The sequence below is a fragment of the Lampetra fluviatilis genome, chromosome 78, assembly GCF_964198595.1.
Source record: "Lampetra fluviatilis chromosome 78, kcLamFluv1.1, whole genome shotgun sequence".
Taxonomy (NCBI): Eukaryota; Metazoa; Chordata; class Hyperoartia; order Petromyzontiformes; family Petromyzontidae; genus Lampetra; species Lampetra fluviatilis.
The window spans coordinates 878,263-901,444 of NC_136352.1; the positions used below are offsets into that span (position 1 = coordinate 878,263).

The 23,182-nt window shown below is 45.6% G+C and overlaps 1 protein-coding gene across 11 annotated transcripts in view; it reads left to right on the top strand.

The window, feature by feature from the left end:
* The first annotated feature begins 3,203 nt into the window (after nt 1-3,203).
* Nucleotides 3,204-23,182, top strand: part of LOC144953560 (uncharacterized) — a 42,043-nt gene continuing 22,064 nt past the window's right edge. For 8 of the 11 annotated variants that reach the window (XM_078884133.1, XM_078884137.1, XM_078884138.1 and 5 more), the window contains exons 1-3: nt 3,204-3,264; nt 10,014-18,645; nt 23,072-23,121. In XM_078884133.1, coding sequence (XP_078740259.1) covers nt 10,054-11,298 — 1,245 coding nt within the window. In that variant the 5' untranslated portion in view covers nt 3,204-3,264; nt 10,014-10,053 and the 3' untranslated portion in view covers nt 11,299-18,645; nt 23,072-23,121. Of the gene's footprint in view, nt 3,265-10,013; nt 18,646-18,961; nt 19,152-23,071; nt 23,122-23,182 lie in introns of all 11 variants that reach the window. The other 3 variants (XM_078884130.1, XM_078884132.1, XM_078884140.1) reach the window with 2 other exon arrangements.

A 23,182-nucleotide genomic window follows, 5' to 3' on the forward strand; every position in this document is an offset into this window, starting at 1 on the left:
ACACTCGCCCTTACTTCAGGCTGTGTTGGCTCAGGCTCTGGACGACGCGGCTGTGCGTGCTCACTGGCTTGGAGCGCTCTGGCGATGAACGATGGCTCTTGTTGCTCATCCGCTGCTGCTCGTCCTTTGCGATGCTCGCTTGGTTGACGCTTGGCGATCTCCGCCCTTTGTACAGGTTGTTCGCTGGTCGTCACTCTGGCGATGAACGATGCTTCGTTCATTGTTGGGTGGACGTTGGGTGTCTTTGTTGGCTCGAGAGTGATAGCTGGAATCTCCGTCAGCTTCACTCGCAGCTCGGCGACTCAGGGTAGCAATTCTTCTTAGGTGGTGCAGACCTCAGCTTGTCGATGCACGTCGCTACCCCACGAACATCGTCATTCTGGATGACGGAAGAGCTTCTTCATTGTCGGCGTTGAGATGAGATGGGGCCGTAGCCCTGGAGATCTCTGGTGGGGGCCGTAGCCCCGGAGACGAGATGTCTTGAATGGATTTTGCCTCGGCTTATATTGAGAAAATCCACTCGGTTTCCCGAGTTGTTCAAAGGCCGGGTCATATATCTTTTGTGGGGGCGAACACATCTGCGTCCGTGTGTGTCGTGTGCGTGTCCGTCCGTATGTGTTGCGTGTGTTTCTTAGCTTTAAAGACACAGCTGTGTAATCATTCTGGAAGGAGGGGTGGGGGCTTCTTCACGAACTGGTGCCCCACACGAGTTATCCATTAAACCAGACCGACGATTCGCGTTCGCACCGAGGTTACATCATCACAATCATAATACACGTTTTTGATTGTGAATAATATTTGTCGCGAAAACCTACGCGTTAAGCGAGCTTAATGATCCCCTCGCTCTGGGCGTTATATCCTTTGTCTCACACAGCTTAAGTTGTTTTTGGTTTGGAAGTTAAAATGCGACTCATTTGGCTGTTTAGTATTATTGTGATTTGATTGTAAATGACTCAAGGCGTGCCGTAACCGTGTTCACTGTATTTCATCGTGGTTTGATCTCCCTACGGGGAAGTGTTATTTGCTCGCGTGTGTTTAACTCAAAAACGTGAACACCCTCTCCTTTCTCAGCGTCTCTTGTGAGAGGAAAAACAAACAAGAGAAACAGATGCCCTAGGAATGTCAGACACAGACCCCCCCCCTCGCGACCCTTTGACTCCCTCCTTGCTTCCCCTGCGTGGGTCATCCCGAGGCCAGACCCCGCCATACGTACTTTATGGCATGCGTGTGTTTGTGCCAAACCGCGTTTAATGGCCCTCCCCGTTTCACAGATTCCTGGTGTGCTTGTGAGGAGTAGTGGGTTGTTTTCATTATTTAATTTAAATATTTATATAGATATAAAAAAAAAACATTTTTTTATTGTTCTTAATATTAATAAAAAAAAGGGGTATAGACACAACAGGTACCTGCTATTATAGCAGTGCATACTGTTGTGGTGGTACCTGCTATGATTACAGCAGTGCATAGTGCTGTGGTGGTACCTGCTATTACAGCTGTGCATATTGTGGTGGTACTTGCTTTCACTACAGCAGTGCATACCGACTGTGGTGGGACCTGGTTTCACTACAGCAGTGCATACCGACTGTGGCGGTACCTGCTATGATTACAGCAGTGCATATTGTGGTGGTACCTGCTATGATATGTACTGACTTATAGTAGTATATACTGACTGTAGCAGTATAGACTGACTGTAGTGGTATATACTGACTGTTTTAGTATCTACTAACTCTATATAACAGTATCTACCAACTCGATAGCAGTATCTACTATCACTACAGCAGTGCATACCCACTGAGGTGGTACCTGCTATGATTACAGCAGTGCATACTGCTGTGGTGGTACCTGCTATTACAGCTGTGCATATTCTGGTGGTACTTGCTTTCACTACAGCAGTGCATACCGACTGTGGCAGTACCTGCTATGATTACAGCAGTGCATATTGTGGTGGTACCTGCTATGATATGTACTGACTTATAGTAGTATATACTGACTGTAGCAGTATAGACTGACTGTAGTGGTATATACTGACTGTTTTAGTATCTACTAACTCTATATAACAGTATCTACCAACTCGATAGCAGTATCTACTATCACTACAGCAGTGCATACCCACTGAGGTGGTATCTGCTATCACTACAGCAGTGTATACTGACAGTGGTGGCACCTGTTATGACTACAGCAGTGCATAACGACTTTGGTGGTACCTGCTTTCACAACAGCAGTGCATACTGACTGTGGTGATATCCTATGACTACCGCTGTGCATACTGACTGTGGTGGTACCTGCTTTCACGACAGCAGTGCATACTGACTGTGGTGGTTCCTGTTATGATTACAGCAGTGCATATTGTGGTGGTACCTGCTATGATGACAACAGTGCATACTGTTGTGGTGGTACCTGCTATGATTACAGCAGTGCATACTGACTGTGGTGGTACCTGCTATGATTACAGCAGTGCATATTGTGGTGGTACCTGCAATGATTACAGCAGTGGATACCGACTGTGGTGGTACCTGCTTACACTACAGTAGTACATCCTGACTCTATCTATCTTATACATAAAAGGCAAATTTTTAAATGTGTGTTTGTTCGAAATGTTTAGCATACCGTGATGGCGGGTTGAGACCGTGATGGCGTGGAGGATGCCGTGATACACTCACGCATCTTACACTGACTCACTCACACATCATACACTGACTCACTCACACATCATACACTCACTCACACATCATACACTTACTCACTCATCATACGCTGACTCACTCACTCATCATACACTCACTCACACAACCACTGACCCATTGACTCATCATACTCACTCATCATACGCTGACTCACTCATCATACACTGAGTCACTCACACATCATACACTCACTCACTCACACATCATACACGGACTCACTCATCATACGCTGACTCACTCACACATCATACACTCACACAACCACTGACCCATTCACTCATCATACACAAATTCATTCATCATACACTAACTCATCATACGTTGACTCACTCGTCATACGCTGACCCATTCACTCATCATACACTAATTCACTCATCATACACTCACTCATCATACGCTGACTGACTCATACTTAAACTCTTAGCCCGCTCTCTGACGTCACCACTGCATTACCTAATCGGCGTTAGACTCGAGGGGGAGGTGTACCCCGCTAGTGACTTCATGTCACCTGCTGATGCCGCGTGACGTCATGAGATACCAGGAAGCTGCCGATCCTCGCGCGCGCTCACTGAGATCCGAGGTGAGAAGTTCACATCGTGATTGTTGTCGTGGTGGTTGTTGTTGTTTACCCAGGTAGAGCCTCGCTCCTTCTCCCCCTTGTAGGGATATCAATTGAGTAGCAGCGAGTATGGAAACCATGTCCAGGTTGGAACATTACAACGCGGGGCCTAGCCATGCGGGGCCTTGCCTCCTGCTTTCGCCTGATTGAATTTGCTTTAATTCTCGGCTTAAGTTTAATTTGTCTTCACCTGGCTCACTACCTTGAAACTTTTTTTCTTTAAAATATTAATAAAATTTGTTTTATCTTACCAGGCAAAGCCCACTTGAGCTACACCGCTCTTTTTCAGAAGCGACCTGCCCACAACAAAGTGGCTTATCAACGTGTGGAAATGTATATCCGTCAAATACTCTTAAACGCGCGGTGATGTTGACTCTAAATGTGGAGGGAAAAACCGGAAGACCCAGAAGAAAATCCACGCGACCACGGGGAGAGAGACACGCAAACTATAAATATACATCCTTAATTCAGGTTTGTTTGGGTTAGATCGCGTACATATATAAAGTTAAATCTGCCACCACCCAACAGAGCCAATTAGTAAGGTTTGTTAAGTAAACAACGTGGCCAAATCGTCACTAGTACAGCACACCGGTTGTGTGTTGGAGAGCCAAGCCACAACATTACAATCTGAGTAAGACGTTGGCCAGTATTTACAACCAGCTTTATCAGGCGACAGCCAAATGTTGTGGCTTGGCTCTGGGAATATAAATCAGGTCGCTGGGTTTATAGCGCAGCACGCGAACCATTGCACTGCCACTTTTCACTCATGCACAAACATCATCGGAAGTATTGTATTCAGTAATAACTAAGTTACCCGGCTTCGCACAAGTCTGAGTAATTAAACGTTACGAGTAATGTTTTGCAATGCTGGCTTTGTTAGAATTATTGGAATATGCCAATGAGGTCTGTAAATATGTGTATTGTCACGGTGTTTTGGTTGTGTTATACAATCGCAGGGCTTGTTTGTTTAATAATTATGACAGCTTTTAAATTCGTTGCCCTTGAAGAGCTTCAGGATAGACAATGTTGGATGTTTTGCCATCTAGTGGGTTTAATCGAATGAAGCTTCTATTTTGGCATAAATGTCGACAGAAAATTGGTGGAAGAGCTCTTTGCATCTTAAGAAGAGATTGAAGCTGCCTTTTCGCACCATGATCCTGAAGGCAAAGAAGTCTCTATATAAGGAACGAAACAGTAAGATTCTTGATTTGAAGCTTTCGTGAATGCAGGCATCCATACTCTTTGGTTCTTTTGGTAAAGTCACGTATGTGAACCAAAGAGTATGAAACAGTAAGACTTCACCACAAATCTGGCTGTCGCCTGATGAAGCTAGTTGTATTTACTGGCGAAATGTCGTACTCAGTTGGTAAATGTTGTGGCTTGGCTCTCCAACACACAACCGGTGTGCTGTACTAGTGAGGAATTGGCCACGTTCTGTTTACGTGACAAACCTTACTAGTTGGCTACGTCGGGTGGTGGCGGGTTTTAACGACGCATATTTACGCGATCTAACCCAAAAACCTCTTATAAACGAAGTAATTGTTTGTAGCGCTTGATGTAGGTATTCATAGTATGTGAGTGGTGGTGCGTGTACTTGTATAATTATTTTAACGCTAGTGCGTGTATTTTCATGCTTTTTATTCCTTACCAGGCGATGTAGATTTGATGTATTTAGTCGTAGCTGTTGTTTCGCATCTATGTTGTGTCGAAGGAGGTCTGTAGTGTTGGCACATAGATGTAAACATTTTAGAATAGTACGTTTTTTATAAAAATATTGCTGTGTGTTAGAGATGAGCCGTGCACGTGCAGAGAGGACAGTAAGGAGCCAGAAGGGGATGAATTTGGCGGCAAAAACGCAGGGCTGATAATAGGGAAGGATAACGTGGTAAATATGAGATCAAATATAGCAGTGCAGTGGAGACACTCATGTTATGGTGAGTGCTTGGAATTGTAGTATATGAAATGTCATAATGTGTTTACATGTACACTATGAGATCTCTTTTACCAGTGGCAAAATATAATGGTAGGTTTTTACCCTTTTAACTGGTACAAAACTGACACCTTTATTAATAATAAAGGTGTCATTATGTGTTTACATGTGTGGCAAACCGGAAGTAGTGAGAATGTCCAGGGGAGGTGAGGAGCGTGGGGTGTGTGCAGGTGGTACAGATGTAGGTGTTTAGTTAAGATTAAAATTAGTGTGAACAACACACTAACACACCCGTGAGTATGCATGGAAAGTTTGGAGTGTGTTAGCACAATTTGGTTCGCTAAAAAATATACACAAGCGCCAAGTCTGCTTTATCTTTATAGATTTATACTATTTTTTGTCTGGGAATATTTTTTGTGTTCGGTTTCTCCATGTTTATTTCAATTTTTAGTTTATTTGGAATACAGTACAGTACTTATTTCAATTGTGATGTTGTAAATTTTAGTTGACGTTTACCCAACACCATTACTTAGGAAAGGCTTAAGTATTGAATATCGCGCTTTTAGCTTTCGCGCGGCAATTTCCAAGAATGTACCCTCCGCGATATGCAAGCAGCTGCTGTATTTTTTGTCTATTGACTACAGCAGAGGCGTATGTATTTTCAACATAAATTAGATCTCTGCATTCTTGATTTAATTAAGCCCTACAGTACCATGAAGAGGCTTGGGGCTTTGGATTGTTATTTGTTTTCAAATCTATGCCTCTTCTCACATTATTTGAGGATTTGTATGATTTTGGGCAGGATGATCTTAAGCTGTGTGACCAGGAGTCGGAGCCATATCCTGTTCATCTTGGCTTGTGACCGAAATTCACTCTGGCCCCATGCATTACATTACATAGCATCTTCAATAAATATGTAGTTTGAGAAGCTCCCAATGGTCATATAAAAACTATTGCATTTGTTACGGTTACAATGATACGCTAATTGATGCCTGGTTATAGTTCAAGGATCGTTCCATGCTGGTCGACCATGTTACATCTGCTGATGATCTGGTAATGGCTACTTAAGGAGATGGAATTAGGGAATCTTGTTCTGTGGCTTGATAATTCCAATCATGAAATGGGGCCTTGAAAATGTTCCACAAAAATAAATCACCTGCCTGGGAATTTAATGTCATACAACACTGCACCTGCTCAACTCTCCATGAATAATAAGGCAGTTCTACAAGTGGTGGAGGAGCTCCCATACCTGTTTAATTAATTCATGACCAGCTCTGGTTTGGCAGCCAAAATCTCACTTAAAATTAGTCGGGCAGCATTCCTTCATTAGACTGTAACTCTGTGTGCAAGGTGCCTGGACTTTTGCTCTATACAAAGCTGTGAGTGTCCATCGCGTAGGTCGAGTCCATATGAGACCATCCCTCTCCCTGCCATACTGGCATCGCACCCGCCCCTCACCCTTAATCCTGCGGATGTTCAGTGCACAGGATGGTACCACGTAGCCATTTCGAGCTGGCCCGACTGGGTTACATGGGTCACGCGGCCACGAGTCGCTTGTTGGCAAACACAACCCCTGGACCTGGCTCTAGCGGTGATATCAATATAGAATATATGTAAGGATGCACCCCAATAGACTCCCCCTGGAACTGTACCATGCACGTCCCACTGGGCAAAGACCTCGGGGCTGGCCCAAGACACGTTGGCCTGTGAACGCTTTGGAATTCCCCAGGTTGAGCTAGTCTGTCGCCAGGGAAAGGGAGGCCTGGACTGCCCGAATCTGTGTGCTGCCCCCACGAGCATCACCAGGACAAGCGTTTTTAGAAACGAACGAACAAACCTGTGATTCTTCTTGGCCACAGATATTACTCTGTGGATGCAAAATATGAACTTATTTAAATGACCATCTGTGCTGGCTTCTACAATGAAGGCTGGCCTGCCTATGATTCATCCTTAATTCAACCAGACTATTTTGTACTCGAAGCTCTACAGATCCTTAATATATCAATATAGAATACTAGCTGTACTACCCGGCTTCGCCCGGGACTTGTATCCACCACGCCCGGCCGCCTTTGTCTCCCCAGTGGCGATGTTAATACGCCACACCAGTTACTCGTTTTGAGGCTGAGTCCCTCCCTCACCACTCTCCCTCCCTCACCACTCTCCCTCCTTCACCACTCTCCCTCCCTCACCACTCTCCCTCCCTCACCACTCTCCCTCCCTCACCACTCTCCCTCCCTCACCACTCTCCCTCCCTCAGCACTCTCCCTCCCTCAGCACTCTCCCTCCCTCAGCACTCTCCCTCCCTCACCACTCTCCCTCCCTCACCACTCTCCCTCCCTCACCACTCTCCCTCCCTCAGCACTCTCCCTCCCTCAGCACTCTCCCTCCCTCAGCACTCTCCCTCCCTCAGCACTCTCCCTCCCTCAGCACTCTCCCTCCCTCGCCACTCTCCCTCCCTCGCCACTCTCCCTCCCTCAGCACTCTCCCTCCCTCAGCACTCTCCCTCCCTCACCACTCTCCCTCCCTCACCACTCTCCCTCCCTCACCACTCTCCCTCCCTCACCACTCTCCTTCCCTCACCACTCTCCCTCCCTCAGCACTCTCCCTCCCTCAGCACTCTCCCTCCCTCAGCACTCTCCCTCCCTCACCACTCTCCCTCCCTCACCACTCTCCCTCCCTCACCACTCTCCCTCCCTCACCACTCTCCCTCCCTCACCACTCTGTAGAGGACGTGAAACTTTGATGAATTTACCTCAGAGTCGCGTGGTGGGTGTCGAGGCCTAGTACCGTGCAGAGCCTCCGGCCTCGCCTGATTTTCCCACCCGGCTGACGCTGGGTACGGGTGCCGTTTCCCCCCCCCCCCCGCGCTACAATAAAACTGTCTAATCGCTATAATTGTATAATCGACCGACGCTATAATAGTAATTGCACACATTGTGGTGGGGGGGGGGAGTGAAGAGGACGTGAAACTTTGATGAATTTACCTCAGAGTCGCGTGTTAATGCGTGCGCCTATTTTTAACGGGAATTAAAAATGGCGTCCACCCCGCTGGGAAGGCGTCGCTATCCGTTGCAAGGGGGCAACCGCCGTCCAATGAAAGCGGCGAAGGCGTCGCTACCCGTTGCCAGGGGCAACCGCCGTCCAATGAAACTGCGTATGGTCCGGCGACCCACAGACAGACAGACAGACAGATTCGCGATTTTATATATATAGATAATGAGTCTCTTTGACAGGCGAGGCTACATTGGTTCATTCGTGAATCCTGCATTTCCAGTTACCACATGCTCAGGCAGCTTCTGTTAGTCCAGATATTAGGGGCTAAACAGGTGTGGCATTGGCGAGAGAAGAGATTGTAGGATGTGGCGGTGATCGTCACGGCCGATGACTGGTATAAGTAGTGTCAATATTGGCCTCTCGAGGAGGCCCGTTATCTATGCTGCAGGGCATTTAAGAGATTATTGCTCTGGAACAACGATTAGGTCAGAGGAGCGACACTCACATGAATGGGTGGAATGCTGGGTTCCTAAAACCCAGTAAGACAGTGGGGTGTGCAGCTGGTTCATCTGTCAGTCATCCCTTGACACCTGGATCATTCCCAATACATTCTGACAAGGAATCCACATGTACATGGCCTGGAATTGCAGCTATTATGGCATTACCACTGCGATAAGGTTACTTCCAATTCGTCATGAATGGTGGATGTTTTGTTTATACAATGTTAATGATCCTTGTGAAATGTACGTGTATTTAAGAGTTTATCTTTGTGGGGAGCTGTGGCGTAGTTATTTCACTGCATTTTGAACTCAACAATTAGTTTGATTATTGCCGACAGCAAACATGATTGATAAATGAAAGCTGAACTTATTGTGGGCCTCTGCTATGTTGATTGATCTTAAATGAATTACATGGTGAAGTGAGGAAGCATTAATACTGAGCAGATGAAGGTGGCCAGGCATGGTTCTGGACACACCACCACCACCTTTATACCATGCGGGTGTGTGACAGTGTCAAGTTTGTATTTTCAGTAAAGCATATTAACAATTGAACATGGAGGTTAAATCAAAACAATAGTTTATTTTAGTTTTCCTCTGGAACTTTTTATAAGAATGGAAACAGTAAGGAAAGCATCTCAACACATGCAGCTGAAGTTAGATCTGTTCATCCGAGCATTCAAGCAAATCAGAGCCTGGCTTCACTTGTAAGTTTTGATCTTGATTTGAAGCTTTCGTGACTGCAGGAATCCATACTCTTTGGTTCTTTTGGTAAAGTCAAGTAGGTATAAAATAAAATAAATCACGACGTTTCCATTACAACACAAGCGGTCGTCCTCAGGCAGAAAAAATATAATCCAGCAGTGCTTTATTTAATTTTATACCTTCGTGACTTTACCGAAAAAACCAAAGAGTATCTAAGTTTTCATTGAACATTAATGTATGCATTTCTGCATAATACAAATAGTATATTCAACACACTTTGCTATGTTGGCTGAATTTTACTGAAATAAATATTCCTTTCATACCTAAACAGCCGAAAGTGTGTGCTTGGAGTTTTGGTTAAACATTAATTTTGAAGATACTAGGGAATCCATTCATATTTTTGACCATTTGCCCTCTCATTGTGTGGCTTAACAGCCCGTGTGCTGAATTGGGGAATCTTTTTCACTATATCTTGAATATATGAATAAGTATAGACGTGTAAGTCATGTGTGACTGCGTATATATTAATTCTTCTGTGCCTCGATACTGACGTAGATGGTGTGGATATGTTTTTCTGTCTGCAGCTGATGCTTCCGCTGACGCTTTCTCTGCAGAATTGGTCTGATGGAGCAAAGGCACTCAGCGCAGCTCGGTACAAAAATGAAACAATGCGACCATTATGCAAACAGCACGGATCGTACTGGAAATTTGACACAGCACCAGAGAACGCAAACAGGAGAGAAACCCTTCAAGTGCACTGTATGTGAGAAGGCATTTGCATGGTCATCATATCTTAAAAAACACCAGAGAACGCACACAGGAGAGAAACCTTTCAAGTGCACTGTGTGTGAGAAGGCATTTGCACAGTCATCAGATCTTCAGAACCACCAGAGAACACACACGGGAGAGAAACCCTTCAGGTGCCCTCTGTGCGGGAAGGCATTTGCACAGTCATCAGATCTTCAGAGCCACCAGAGAACACACACGGGAGAGAAACCCTTCAAGTGCAGTGTGTGTGAAAAGGCATTTGCACAGTCATCAAATCTTAAAAAACACCAGAGAACACACATGGGAGAGACACCCTTCAAGTGCAGTGTGTGTGAAAAGGCATTTGCACAGTCAGCAAATCTTAAAAAACACCAGAGAACACACACAGGAGAGAAACCTTTCAAGTGCACTGTGTGTGAGAAGGCATTTGCACAGTCATCACATCTTAAAAAACACCAGAGAACGCACACAGGAGACAAACCCTTCAAGTGCAGTGTGTGTGGGAAGGCATTTTCAAGTGCATTTTATCTTAAAATACACCAGAGAACACACACAGGAGAGAAACCTTTCAAGTGTACTGTGTGCGGGAAGGCCTTTGCACGGTCATCACTTCTTCAAAAGCACCAGAGAAAACATACAGGAGAGAAACCCTTCAAGTGCACTGTGTGTGGGAAGGCATTTGCACAGTCACCATATCTTCATAGACACCAGAGAACACACAGGCATCAGAAGATCCCCAAGGAGTGTAGTCTGAAATCGACTTGTGGAAGTCAAAGTGCTGTAATGAGCTTATCCCTCCTGAAAAAAGAGCCAGAAGTAAATTCCAGCTTGGACACTACGAAATGTATCAAAGTGAAATGTGAAGAGGTGAAAGTGAAATTTGAAGAGGCGACAGTGAAGAGCAAAGAAGTGAAGGTAAAATGTGAAGATGAAGATTCAACTACAAAATCGAACCTTCACATCAGTGGAGGAAACGTGAAGCAGGAGGACAATTCTGACTATGAGGCAGAGCGAGGCAACTCCCAGAAGTTTGTTGAAGTGGAGGTGTGGGTGGACTTCTTAAACAATACAAAGTCAAATAGAGACCCGGTAGATGTGTAGGCTTGAGATGGTGAAGCTCCATTATTAAAGGCCTGTGACACAGGTCTTGTATCTATACCCTTTTTTAATTAATATTAAGAATAATTCTGCCAATACTATATTTCTTTTTAACAGCCACCGGTGGCAACTTGGGAGCAAACAAAGACGAGCGAAAAACCCGTTTCCCAAATCCACAGCAGATGCGTGCACACCTCGCTTCAAAGGCCAGAATGCATGAAAGAGACAGCCATCAAATGTCATAAAACCTCCCCGACTTTCACACGAGAGGAAAAGGGGGGGGGGGGTCGCAAGAGGGTGTTAGAATAACACCAACACTTCCAAAAGCCCCCCTCACAATACAAGAACAGGCGCCACGAGCAATATATAATTATATTCTTGACGGCTAAAAAAAATATAGAATTAGGCCGTAAGGTGAACAAGGAAAAAGTGGCTAGAAAATGATTTTCGTTCCCACACCTGGCAACTACTTTTTAAATGAATTTTTTCATAGACAAAACCATTTTCGACTTTATGTTAAAAGTTCTCCACAAAATACCCTGCAGTTTTTTTTCAAAATCCATAAATGTATATAATTGTGAATTGGAAAAAACTAAAATCTTATGCTGCTGGTTTTGTTTGTAACTTTATATACATTTTAGCAACACCAAATATCTCTCAAACTGACACTTATACATGTACCTAAACACTTGAGACAGGTTTTGGTGCATTATATACTTATGTGTGAATGTAGACCATGAAATATGGCAAATTTGTAGAAAATATGCTTCAACTTCACAGATTGGCACTAAGCAAAATTAAACAAACATTTTAAATTTAGCAAAACTGTGATGTTTTGTACATCAAAATTTTCAGTAGGTACTGTGTAATCACATAAAGATACAAATATAAGCACACTTTGGCCCAAGTTGGCTGAAATGACTCGAAATGCTACACTGCCCCCTTGTTTTGGAATGCTGCCAAAAAAAATTACAATTCTACCACAGATTCTTTACAGCTCAAAATCACATTAAATTATAACACAGCGCATATTTACTCATCGGTATCATCCCTATCACTATCAGAGCCATCATCCCATGTAGGTCTTCTGTTTCCTGTGAAACATTTGCACAATTTTGGCACCGACATAAATCAGTACAAGACAGTCTTGCAGACATACAGGAACATCTTCCAGTCTCACATTTGCTATGCTTGCAACTGCAGTGGACTGCCTGCAACACACTTTCAGGGGCAGGATTTCTAGTCATCCAGGTAACTGTTAACTCACCATCCTCGAGGTGCCATCCATTGCCGACGGGTGAAGGGGCACACATTATACCTTTCAGAGAATGTCTCATTATGGCTGCTTGGTAGTTTGCCCTTTTGCAGTGTTGGTACAGGGCGTCACTTGTAAGGGGCATGGATAGTTCTGGAAAAGCTGACCATGCCATACAGAATGCTTTGTATCTTGTATCGTTCACATTTTCGGCAGATGACTGGCCATACAGGTGGCACACATATGTGCAAAGTAGCTCAAAGGTAGACTGGTCTAGGTTAAAACTGCTACCCAGATTTGTAAAAGCAGTCATATATTCCTCTTTCTCACAAGCAACAGAAAATGCCTTTCTTTTGCCTTTGCCATAAAAGGCACTTGTAAAGTCACAACCTGAGAAGGTATGGATCCCATTAAGTGCCAAACAGACACTTGTGCCAAGAGCTGACGACACCTTAGCTAAGTCAATGAGCCTTGTTTTGTTGCCAACCCCCGTGAAAAAATACAACCTACATGGTAAATCTGGCTGCAGACTTAAAGCAATCACTGCCACATCAGTATCAGGGATCTTTATGACTACAGTTTGATGTTCCTGTGCAGCATGTTGTGCATGTAAAAACACCCTGGTGTCACATTCCTCATGATCACATGTCAGATCTTCAACAGCACTGAGAGTATGTAAATCCTCCATTACAGTCACGCAGTGACACAGGTCTCCATGTGCTATGTACAAGCTTAAGTCCTTTCCCACAGTGGTAAGATCAGCCTCTCGCCACACAACATAGAGGAATTCTGCCAGTGCTTCTTTGTTTGTTCCATCTGATATACACTTTTTCCATTGTGTTGATGTCTTATGATCCTGTCCATAAATTTTCACCAGTTGTGTACCACCACCAGCTCTACGTGACCGTTCTAGGTTTTTAATACTCATTTTTGGATACTGGTCAATCACAAAGTCTATCCGTGTACAGTTTGTTTCAGAGAAAGTTTGACTATGTACTGCAGTATGGTCTCTGCCAGCTCTCCAAAGGTACTTGGTATTGACCGAATGGCTTGAATGACTGCCATGCCATCAAAGAAAATAGCTCTACTGATCACTCCATTGATGGATCCTGGGGCAACAACTTTGGACTCGATGAGTATGTCTTGCAGTCCTGCATCTCCAAACCTTTTTCCTAGAATGCTCAGGTAGGACATGCATGTGTGAAATTCACCTAGTCTAATCACTTTACGCTGAGTAAAGTCATCATCTTTCCAGCAGATTTGCTGAGCTTTGGCATATATAGCTTTGTCAAAAACTAACACTATATGGTCCAGTTCTAGCTGATTATGAATTTGGACACTTCGCTTCAGAATTGTGTTTACTGTTGACATCTCTGTCGGTGAAGCCTCAATGACTGGAAGATAATACAGTGCTGACTTTTGCAGAGTGCCATTACCTTGAAGTAATGTATGTAAACCTGTCCAGCTTGGTATTGTGCATCTTTCAGCATCTATGGACTTTACAAAAACATATGCCAGTTCAGTTTGTACAGCAGACACCGTGTTCAATTTGTATGTGTCCGCCTGTAATGGAACACTTTCCTGATGAAACAAGTTATGTGGTCCTTGTCTATTAGACTGATGGTACTGTTCGGCAGGGATGCTAGGGGGTACTTTCAATGAGGTTTTTCCCTTCTGTAGTGGTTGTCTGTTTGTTGTTGACACAGGTTCAACTACAGAACTTTTCAGCATAATCCCATTTGTGTGGTGGGTAGTTCTACGACCTGACTGTCTCCTCCCCAAAGTCAATATTGTCCCACACAAGTACTGTAGGAACCTTCTTTGAGAATCCCTTTGGTATTTTGTCTCTGCCCTCTATTAGTTGAAGTTGGGCAAGGCTAGTGTCTAGACTGACAACTGTGTCCCATGCTGCACAATGTCCTAGTCTATTTAGAAGTGACACAATTTGTGATGAACCTGTTAAATGGCGAACCGTTAGACCAAGACACAATGATTTAGGGGTCTGCCCCCAACCCTTAGATGCAAGATACACAATGTCTTGACAGATACATATCACTTTTAGGTTCAAATCATCTGGAATATCAACATAATGGGCCAGTGTTGGTTCCTCAGTTGCACCAATAATCCAGGAAATCGGATTGTACAGTTCAATTGGAACGACAGATTTTGCCTCGCTCACATTTAGATCATCTGATGTGGGTGGCCACGGGCATTTCATACCGGGAGAGTCACACAGAAGCATATTTAATATTAATGCCGCACTGTAAAGTGTCCTCGTGTCCTCTGAAATATTGTTGGAGGCCATTGAACTTGGTCTTTGTGGACCAGCTTTTGCACTAGCCCTGTTTTCACAGTCACTTTCGCTAGTTACCTCAGTTGACTGTTGTTTCTGTACCTGATGGATGAGGTAGCCTGTCTATCAGCTTATCTGCAGACAATGTCTCAACGAAAACCATCTCACTTATGTTGCGCTTCTTGGGGTAGTGAAACACCAGCTGGGGGAAATTACGGGCCAACCTCCTACTTTTGAAATGTGAAAATGTGAGGGAATTATTAATTAATATTTATTAATATAAAATATTGCTAACTCACTGTTCTTCTGAGGTCACAGTAACTGATGCACTAGACTTTGTCAAGAACCTGGTGTACTGTCTATAACAGGCCTTGTGGTATCGCACCTCCAGAGACAGTCTTTCTCTCGAATATGCACAAGAATGCTAGTGTCTTCCTTCATCTCAGCAGCTTTCAGCAAATTGCCTGTAAATAAATAAATACTAATTAAACTAATAAAAAACTGTGTTAAGAGTTAAACAATAATGAGTGTTCTGGCTGTAGCTGTATGCAAAACAATGCAAATCTGTCTCTGACTAAAATAAACATTACATAAATTATGTAATTGTAATTGAAAGTTAGCCATGGTACCCAGCATAAGGGAATACAAGTTCAAACGTGTGTGTTTGTGTGTGTTTTGTTTTTACCTACGTGCTGACGTTTCTGCCTGTGAAAGATGGTCCTTCTGGCGTTTGCCTCCCACAGTAATGTACTTGTCCGTTTTCTTACAAATTATGCACAAGGCAGAAAGCACAGGACCAGCACAAGCTACTGGCAGGCCGGTCCTGGACCTAAGTTTTTTTGCGGGACAATCAACTGCAGCGATACTAACGTTACTACCCGATGGCACAGACTGGCCTTGATCTTGAGCTTCAGGACGCTGTGGCCCGTTTCTCGGCCGCATCCAAGCGCTTTTTAAATCCTTTATATTAAGTTCGCTTGCTTGCGTGCGTGCTTGCTTGCTTTCTTAGGACCGTGCAAATCTTTCGGTCGTTTTTTAACCCACTTCCCGTGATCCAATCAAGCTGACATTTTCCACACAGACTCGTTGTGCCAGACAATTATTGTTCGTGAAAAAAAAATTCCCAAAATTTTACACTTTTTAGGCAAAAAAATGTATTTTACATATATTCAAATAGAACTCATTCATGGCTTTGGCTGAACGTCAGAGTGTAAGAGCCCAGAGCGTAACCTCTCCACAGGCCGTGGTGGAGTAGCGCAGTTGGAGCGCCCTCGCTTCCCATGCCAAAGGTCGCGGGATCGATCCCCGCGTCCTCCACAGGCGAATATATTTTTAAATCCTTTATATTAAGCTTGCTTGCTTGCTTAGGACCGTGCAAATCTTTCGCTCGTTTTTAACCCACTTCCCTTGATCCAATCGAGCTGACATTTTCCACACAGACTCGTTGTGTGTGACAATTAATTTTCGTGAAAAAAAAAATCCCAAATTTTACACTGTTTAGGGAAAACAAATTAAATATTTAATTACCAATTGCTTAATGGTGGCAGACAATCATCTGACCCATAGGTGGCAGCCATCTCAAGCCAGAGGACGAGAGGACTCTAGCCGCCACGCATATAAAGGATTTATAGTGAAAACTTTGTTTTTACGGGTTTACTTGTCAATGAAACGCCTGTAGCAAGTGGAGTGAAACCCAGCGTCTTCAGGAACATTGTCAAACTCGATTTCTAGACAATGTTTGTATGTTTCTGCTATTCTCCGATTCTCACCTTGCAAAAAAAGCCACCGTTTGACGCAGTTTCTGAATGTATCTCACCGTGTGCGTGTAAAATCCTTTGCTTCTTTCTTTATGGACGTATGTAGCATTGTTTAAAATACTATTTACAGACTTTTGAAGGAGGTCTGGCCGTAATTTTCTCCTCTTCACTACTCGATATTGACAACAAGGGCGCAGACATCTTGGACTAATGTTTACCTCTCGTCCCAAAAAAGCGGCCACCTTATTGGTCTAGCGGGAAGCACGTGACGCAAAGCCTCATCACTGACGATCAAAATATGATTACGCGAGGAAAGAAATATTGCCGACTTTAAACAGTAATAAAAAATAAACTGCAGGATTAGACATGGAGAACTTTTATTTTCACGGCCAAAAGCAATAGATCTTTTTATTAGAATGAAAAGAATGTAGTGGCCCATATATGGGAACGGGATTAAGCGTAAAATGTCTTCACCTTACGGCCTAAATTGTCAACAAGAAGCAAACAAGACGGGTTTTAAACGAAGTTACCAACTTAACCATTAAGATTAAGCAAACATTATCGATCCTCGCTCCAATTGGAAACCAGACTACAGTCTGCACCAGGGTCGTGAATCCTCATTTGTTAATTTAATACTGACATTATTTACCTTTAATAATTTCTACGCGGCATGACCGAAGCATCAAAGAATAATTATGGCAGTCAAGGTCGCTCCTAAGCAACAAAAAAAACATTCCCTAGCCCCGGGATATCAGATAAAATAATAACAGGCTAAGTCAAATAATAAGTACGAAATTAGAGTGGATCTCCTAGGAGAGTTAAGGGCAGAGAAGTCTATCATAATTAACCAACATGCAACACTCCAGGGTAAGCGAGCAGCTCACAGCCGTCTTTGTCTCCCCGCAGCACGGACAGCAAGATTTGCACACGCGAGCAAATAACATTTCCCCATAGGGAGATCAAACCAGATGGAAATACCGTGAACACGGCTACGGCATACCTTGAGTCGCTTGCAATCAAAGCAGCAAAGTGAGTCTCATGTTTTACTTCCAAACCAAACGAACAACTTACAAGGGATGAACGCCCAGAGCGAGGGAAGGGATTATAGAGCTCGCTTAACGCGTAGGCTTTCGCGACCAATATTTATAATCAAAACCCAAAACGTGGATTATAATTTTGCAACCTCGGTGGGAACGCGAGTCGTCGGTCTGGTTTGGTTTGTGTGGCGCCGGTTCGCGAAAACATGGCCTGCTGCTGATGCAGACTGTTTCTACAGTGCATCAGCAGCAGGCCATGCTTTCCCACCTGATGACGGACGCTTGTGTTGCGCCCGAAACGTGATTTATCTTATTTTATACCTAAGTGACTTTACCGACGGAGACTTGTGTCGCCTCCGAAACGTCGTGATTTATAATTTTATTTCTATAATTTATTTTTACCTACGTGACTTTACCGAAAAAACCTAAGAGTATTTACCGAAAGAACCAAAGAATATACACACAATAATGTTAACGTTGTTGTTGAGCTCACGCACCCAAGGGGTCTCTGCTCAAGAGAGGGAGTAATGGAAAAGGAATCTAAATTAACTTAAACTCAAACCCCGCGCTCTCTCGCTCCGCATTACCTCATCGGTGGAGACGCCTGGAGGAGGTGTACCCCTCTAGTGACGTCATGTCACCAAAGTATTCCCCCTCCCCAATCGCTGCTCCACAGCGCTTTGATTGTGACGTCACATCCGGTTGGTCTGCTGATTCTGTTCCAATAAAAATCTTTATTTGGGCAAAGCTACGCACAGTCACTGGCTACAATTAACATAATTAATGCATAAATACTGTCTCGTTCATTGCGACTGGTTCAGCATCCGCGCCCCATCACCCGACATAGGCCTGATTCATTAACATAATTTATTCAGTTACACTGCCGCTCGTTGGGGGAGGGGATTGTGTGTTGAACCCCGCAAGTGACGTCATGTCACCTCCTGCGGCCGCGTGACGTCACGAGATACCAGGAAGCTGCCGCTCCGCGCGCGCTCACTGAGATCCGAGGTGAGAAGTTCACATCGTCGTTGTTGTTGTTGTGGTGGTTGTTGTTGTTGTTTACCCAGGTAGAGCCTCGCTCCTCTCTCTCTCGTAGGGATATCAATTGAGTAGCAATGAGTATGGAATCGATGTCCAGGTTGGAACATTACAACGCGGGGCCTTGCCTCCTGCCCTTGCCTGATTGCATTTGCTTTAATGCTCTCCTTAAGTTTAATTTGTCTTCATCTGGCTCACTACTTTGAAACTTTGTTTCTTTTAAATATTTATACAGTTTTTTATCTTACCAGGCCAAGCCCACTTGAACTATACCGATCTTTTTCAGAGGCGACCTGCCCACAGCAAAGTGGCTTATCAACGTGTGGAAATGTATATCGGTCAAATACTCTAAACGCGTGGTGATGTTGACTCTTAATGTGGAGGAAAAACCCCTGAGGATCCGGAGGAAAATCCACGCGACCACGGGGAGAGAGAGACAGAGACAGGCAAACTTCAAATATACATCCATAATACAGGTTTGTTTGGGTTAGATCGCGTAAATCACTCGATTCAAGAGCCGAATGGCTCACAGGGCTTTACCACATAAATGGAACTCAAAAGAAATAAATAAAACATGTGTCAAACACAAGGCCCGCGGGCCGAATCCGGCCCGCCAGGCCATTTTATGTAGCCCTCGCAGAGGTGCTGGCTGGGGAGATCCCTGCACCAGCTCTCTCTATACTTACAAGTAAGCAGGCGCGCCGCTCGCGCTACCTGCAGTTAGGAGCATCGGGGGTCACGTCTACACTGTCACTGTTTGAAAAATAAACAGTGAAGTCCCGCCGCTCCTCTCTCCAGAGCCGGCCCCTAGAATGTGTTTTTTTTTACCGCGCTAAGTCCCGGCACTCAAAGTGAAACCGTCGCGGGACACAGATGAAAATTTTGCTGATTTGTGTGGGTCGTTCCTTCGCCATATTCAAATAGAAAAAGTTTGGATTCATCTGCTACCAAAATAGTGGTATGTTTAAGGAGTTGTATTGTCTGTCAATATTCTGTCAATATTGTGTATATCTCTGAGTGAGTGTGTCTTTGAGTGTGTGTCAGTGAGTGTGTGTCTGTGTGGGGAGCGGTAGTGTAGCGGTTAGCGCGCTGCGCTATGAACCTGGCGACCCGGGTTCGATTCCCGCTCACGGCCAACACCCAGTGACGATTATCTGAACCGGTCCCGGGCCTCCCCTAGGTCGACTCAGCCTCAAATGAGTACCTGGTGCGGTGTGTAAACATCGCCACTAGGGAGACAAAGGCGGTCGGGCGTGGTGCTGGCCACCCCCTCGTGTACCGTTCCGGCCTTCATAGGTGCTCGCTAACAGCACTTGCCCCTACAGTCTGTTAAGGTTATACGGGGGGATCTTTGTGTGTCTGTGAGTGACTGTGTGTGTATGAGTGTGTGTGTCTGTGAGTGACTGTATGAGTGTGTATCTGTGAGATAGTGTGTGTCTTCACTCCATCAAAAAAGTAACCTGCAGCGCCACACCTATTACCATCATTAGGAGAAAAAACGGTGATCCAATCTCTGACCCCCAGGAACAGGTTTGCAGATTTGCTGAACATTTCTGTGAGGTCCTGGGGGAGGGGAAATCCTTCAGCCAGAAAAACAAAGTGGGGATGACCCTGCTGAGGCTGCGGTGCCTCAAATATTGGAAGAAGAAGTCACCTCCTGTGAGTGGCTGGCAGAGGTGCCATCTGTTGAGAAAGGACTGAAGGCGATCCAGAGTCTGAGACCAGGAAAGGCACCAGGCAGAGATGATCTCCCAAGCAAAATGCGGAGGGAGGGTGGCTTTTGTGCACAGACTGCCCTACATGACATCATAACAACAGTCTGGACCACTGGATGGGTTCCGCAGGATTGGAACGATGCCCTGGTGGTCCTCTTTAAGAAGGGGGACTGCTCAGACTGTAACAACTACAGGGGCATCTCACTCCTCAGTGTGCTGGGAAAGGTCCTGGCAAGGATTATTCAACATCGCCTTGCTAGGCACGCTGATGAGAGGCTTGCGGAGCTCCAATGCGGTTTCAGAAAAGGGTGGTCTTGCACAGATGCCATATTTTCTGTCCATCTGTTAAAGCAGAGGTGTAGGGAATTCCAACAAGACCTACAACTCTGCTTTATTGACCTGGTCAAGGCCTATGATACCCAGGTAAAACTATGTAGCCGGGAGAGCCATTCCCTGTACACCTTGGGGTGCGACAGGGATGTTCTCTGGCTCCCACATTATTTAACATATTTTGACCATGTAGTTTGTGAAGCCTTCAATACCTGTACTGGGGACATTTTCATTTGGTACAGATATACTGGGAGGCTGATCGATGCCCGGGTGCGGTCAAAGGATGGCTCCCTATTGGTCAACCACGTTATGTATGCCGATGATTTTGTAATTTCTGCTCGTTCAGAGAAGGAGTTAGAGACGCTTCTGCTGAAACTGGAGGGTGCCATTAAGAGGTGTGGCCTTACCATCAGCCCCACCAAAACTAAGCACCTGTCTGGGTATTTTGTACCATCGGACACTCCACCCCCACAACTCCCAATCGGTGATGGGGCAGTTGTGGAGAGAGTCGAGAGTTTCCCATACCTGGGCAGTGTGCTCATGACCGGCTCCGGTTTGGCAGCGGAGGTCTCACTCCGAATCAGTCGAGCGGCAATATCTTTTCATCAGTTGCATAACGCTGTGTGGAAGCTGCCTGGTCTGTCGCTCTGCACGAAGCTTCAGGTCTTCTCGGCCACAGTCATTCCCTCCCTTCTCTACGCTTGCGAAATGTGGACCCCCCTAATAGAGCATCTTCGCTGGTTAGAAACATTTAGTCTGGCCTGCCTACGATCCATCCTGGGTTTAACCAGGCTGGATTGTGTGAGGAGCTCACAAATCCTTGAAAGATCTGGGCAAAGTCCCATCGGTGAGCTCCTCCGGCAGGCAAGGCTGCGTTGGCTGGGTCATGTAGCTCGCATGCCCAGCCAACGCATGCCTAAACAGCTTTTGTTCGGCCGGATCAAGGAGGCTAAACGGGCGCAGCACGGGCTGGAGAAGAGATGGAGTGATGTGGTACAGGAGGACGTGGAGCAGAGTGGACTTGCCGATGACTGGTACCAGCGGTGTCAAGATCGGCCTCAGTGGAGGAGGCTCGTGAAGGACGCTACTGGGCACTTGGAGGCAGTCGCCCTCCAACAACAACGGAGGGCGGAGGAGCGACGCTCAACAACGAGCGGAGCGCCGGGTGGCTAAAGCACAGCAAGTTGGCATAGTAGGGGGCACAGGTGGTGGATCAGCTAGTCATCTCGGTCATCTCAGTCAGTCGACCCGTGGCACCTGGGTCTGCCCCGTGACCTCCTGCCAGCGGGCGTTCGACACTTCACGTGGCCTCAAGGTACACATGGCCTGGCACAAGCGTCGTGGTGACGTCACCGCCACTTATTGGCGAATGGCGGTTGTTGTGGTTGTGTGTATTAGTGAGCGGGTATTAGTGTGTGTTTGTGTGTGTGTATTAGTGTGAGTTTGTGTGTTAGTGACATAGTGATATACACACAACACAACAACTGCCATTCGCCACTAAGTGGTGGTGACGTCACCACGACACTTGTGCCAGGCCATGTGCACCTTGAGGCCACATGAAGTATCGAACGCCCGCTGGCAGGAGGTCACGGGGCAGACCCAGGTGCCACGGGTCGACTGACTGAGATGACCGAGATGACTGGCTGATGCACCATCTGTGCCCCCTACTGTACCAATTTGCTGTGCTTTAGCCACCCGGCGCTCCGCTCATTGTTGTGAGCGTCGCTCCTCCGCCCTCTGTTGTTGTTGGAGGGCGACTGCCTCCAACTGCCCAGTAGCGTCCTTCACGAGCCTTCTCCACAGAGGCCGATCTTGACACCGCTGGTACCAGTCATCGGCAAGTCCACTCAGCTCCACGTCCTCCTGTACCACATCACTCCATCTCTTCTCTTTAGCCCGTGCCGCGCCTGTTTAGCCTCCTCGATCCAGCCGAACAAAAGCTGTTTAGGCATGCGGTGGCTGGGCATGCGGGCTACGTGACCCAGCCAATGCAGCCTTTCCTGCTTGAGGAGCTCACCGATGGGACTTTGCCCACACACAAACACACACACTAATACACGCTCACTAATACATATGCACAAACACATTCACAACGCTCACTAATACACACACTAATACACACATACAGTGGCGTAACTACCATGGTTGCTACTGGTGCTGTGGATGTATGGCATGTGGTGGTTGCACGTGGTTGCCTGGTAGTTTAGGGTGGCCCAGTGGTGTCTAGTTACACCTCTGGTCACATCACGTGACCTCCCGGCGCTCAGGTACCGTGACATGTGCGGTGACGTGCAGGAGCATGGCTGCACGAAATAGAGAGTCTGAGAGCAGCTCTGTCCTATCCTGTCTAGGAGAAGACATCAGGAGACGGTGGATGAAGTACACATAAAGCATAGAAAAAGTAAGTGCTGCTGCATATAAAAAAAGTCATTAAAAATGTGCTGGGAGCCTTGGCAGTCCTG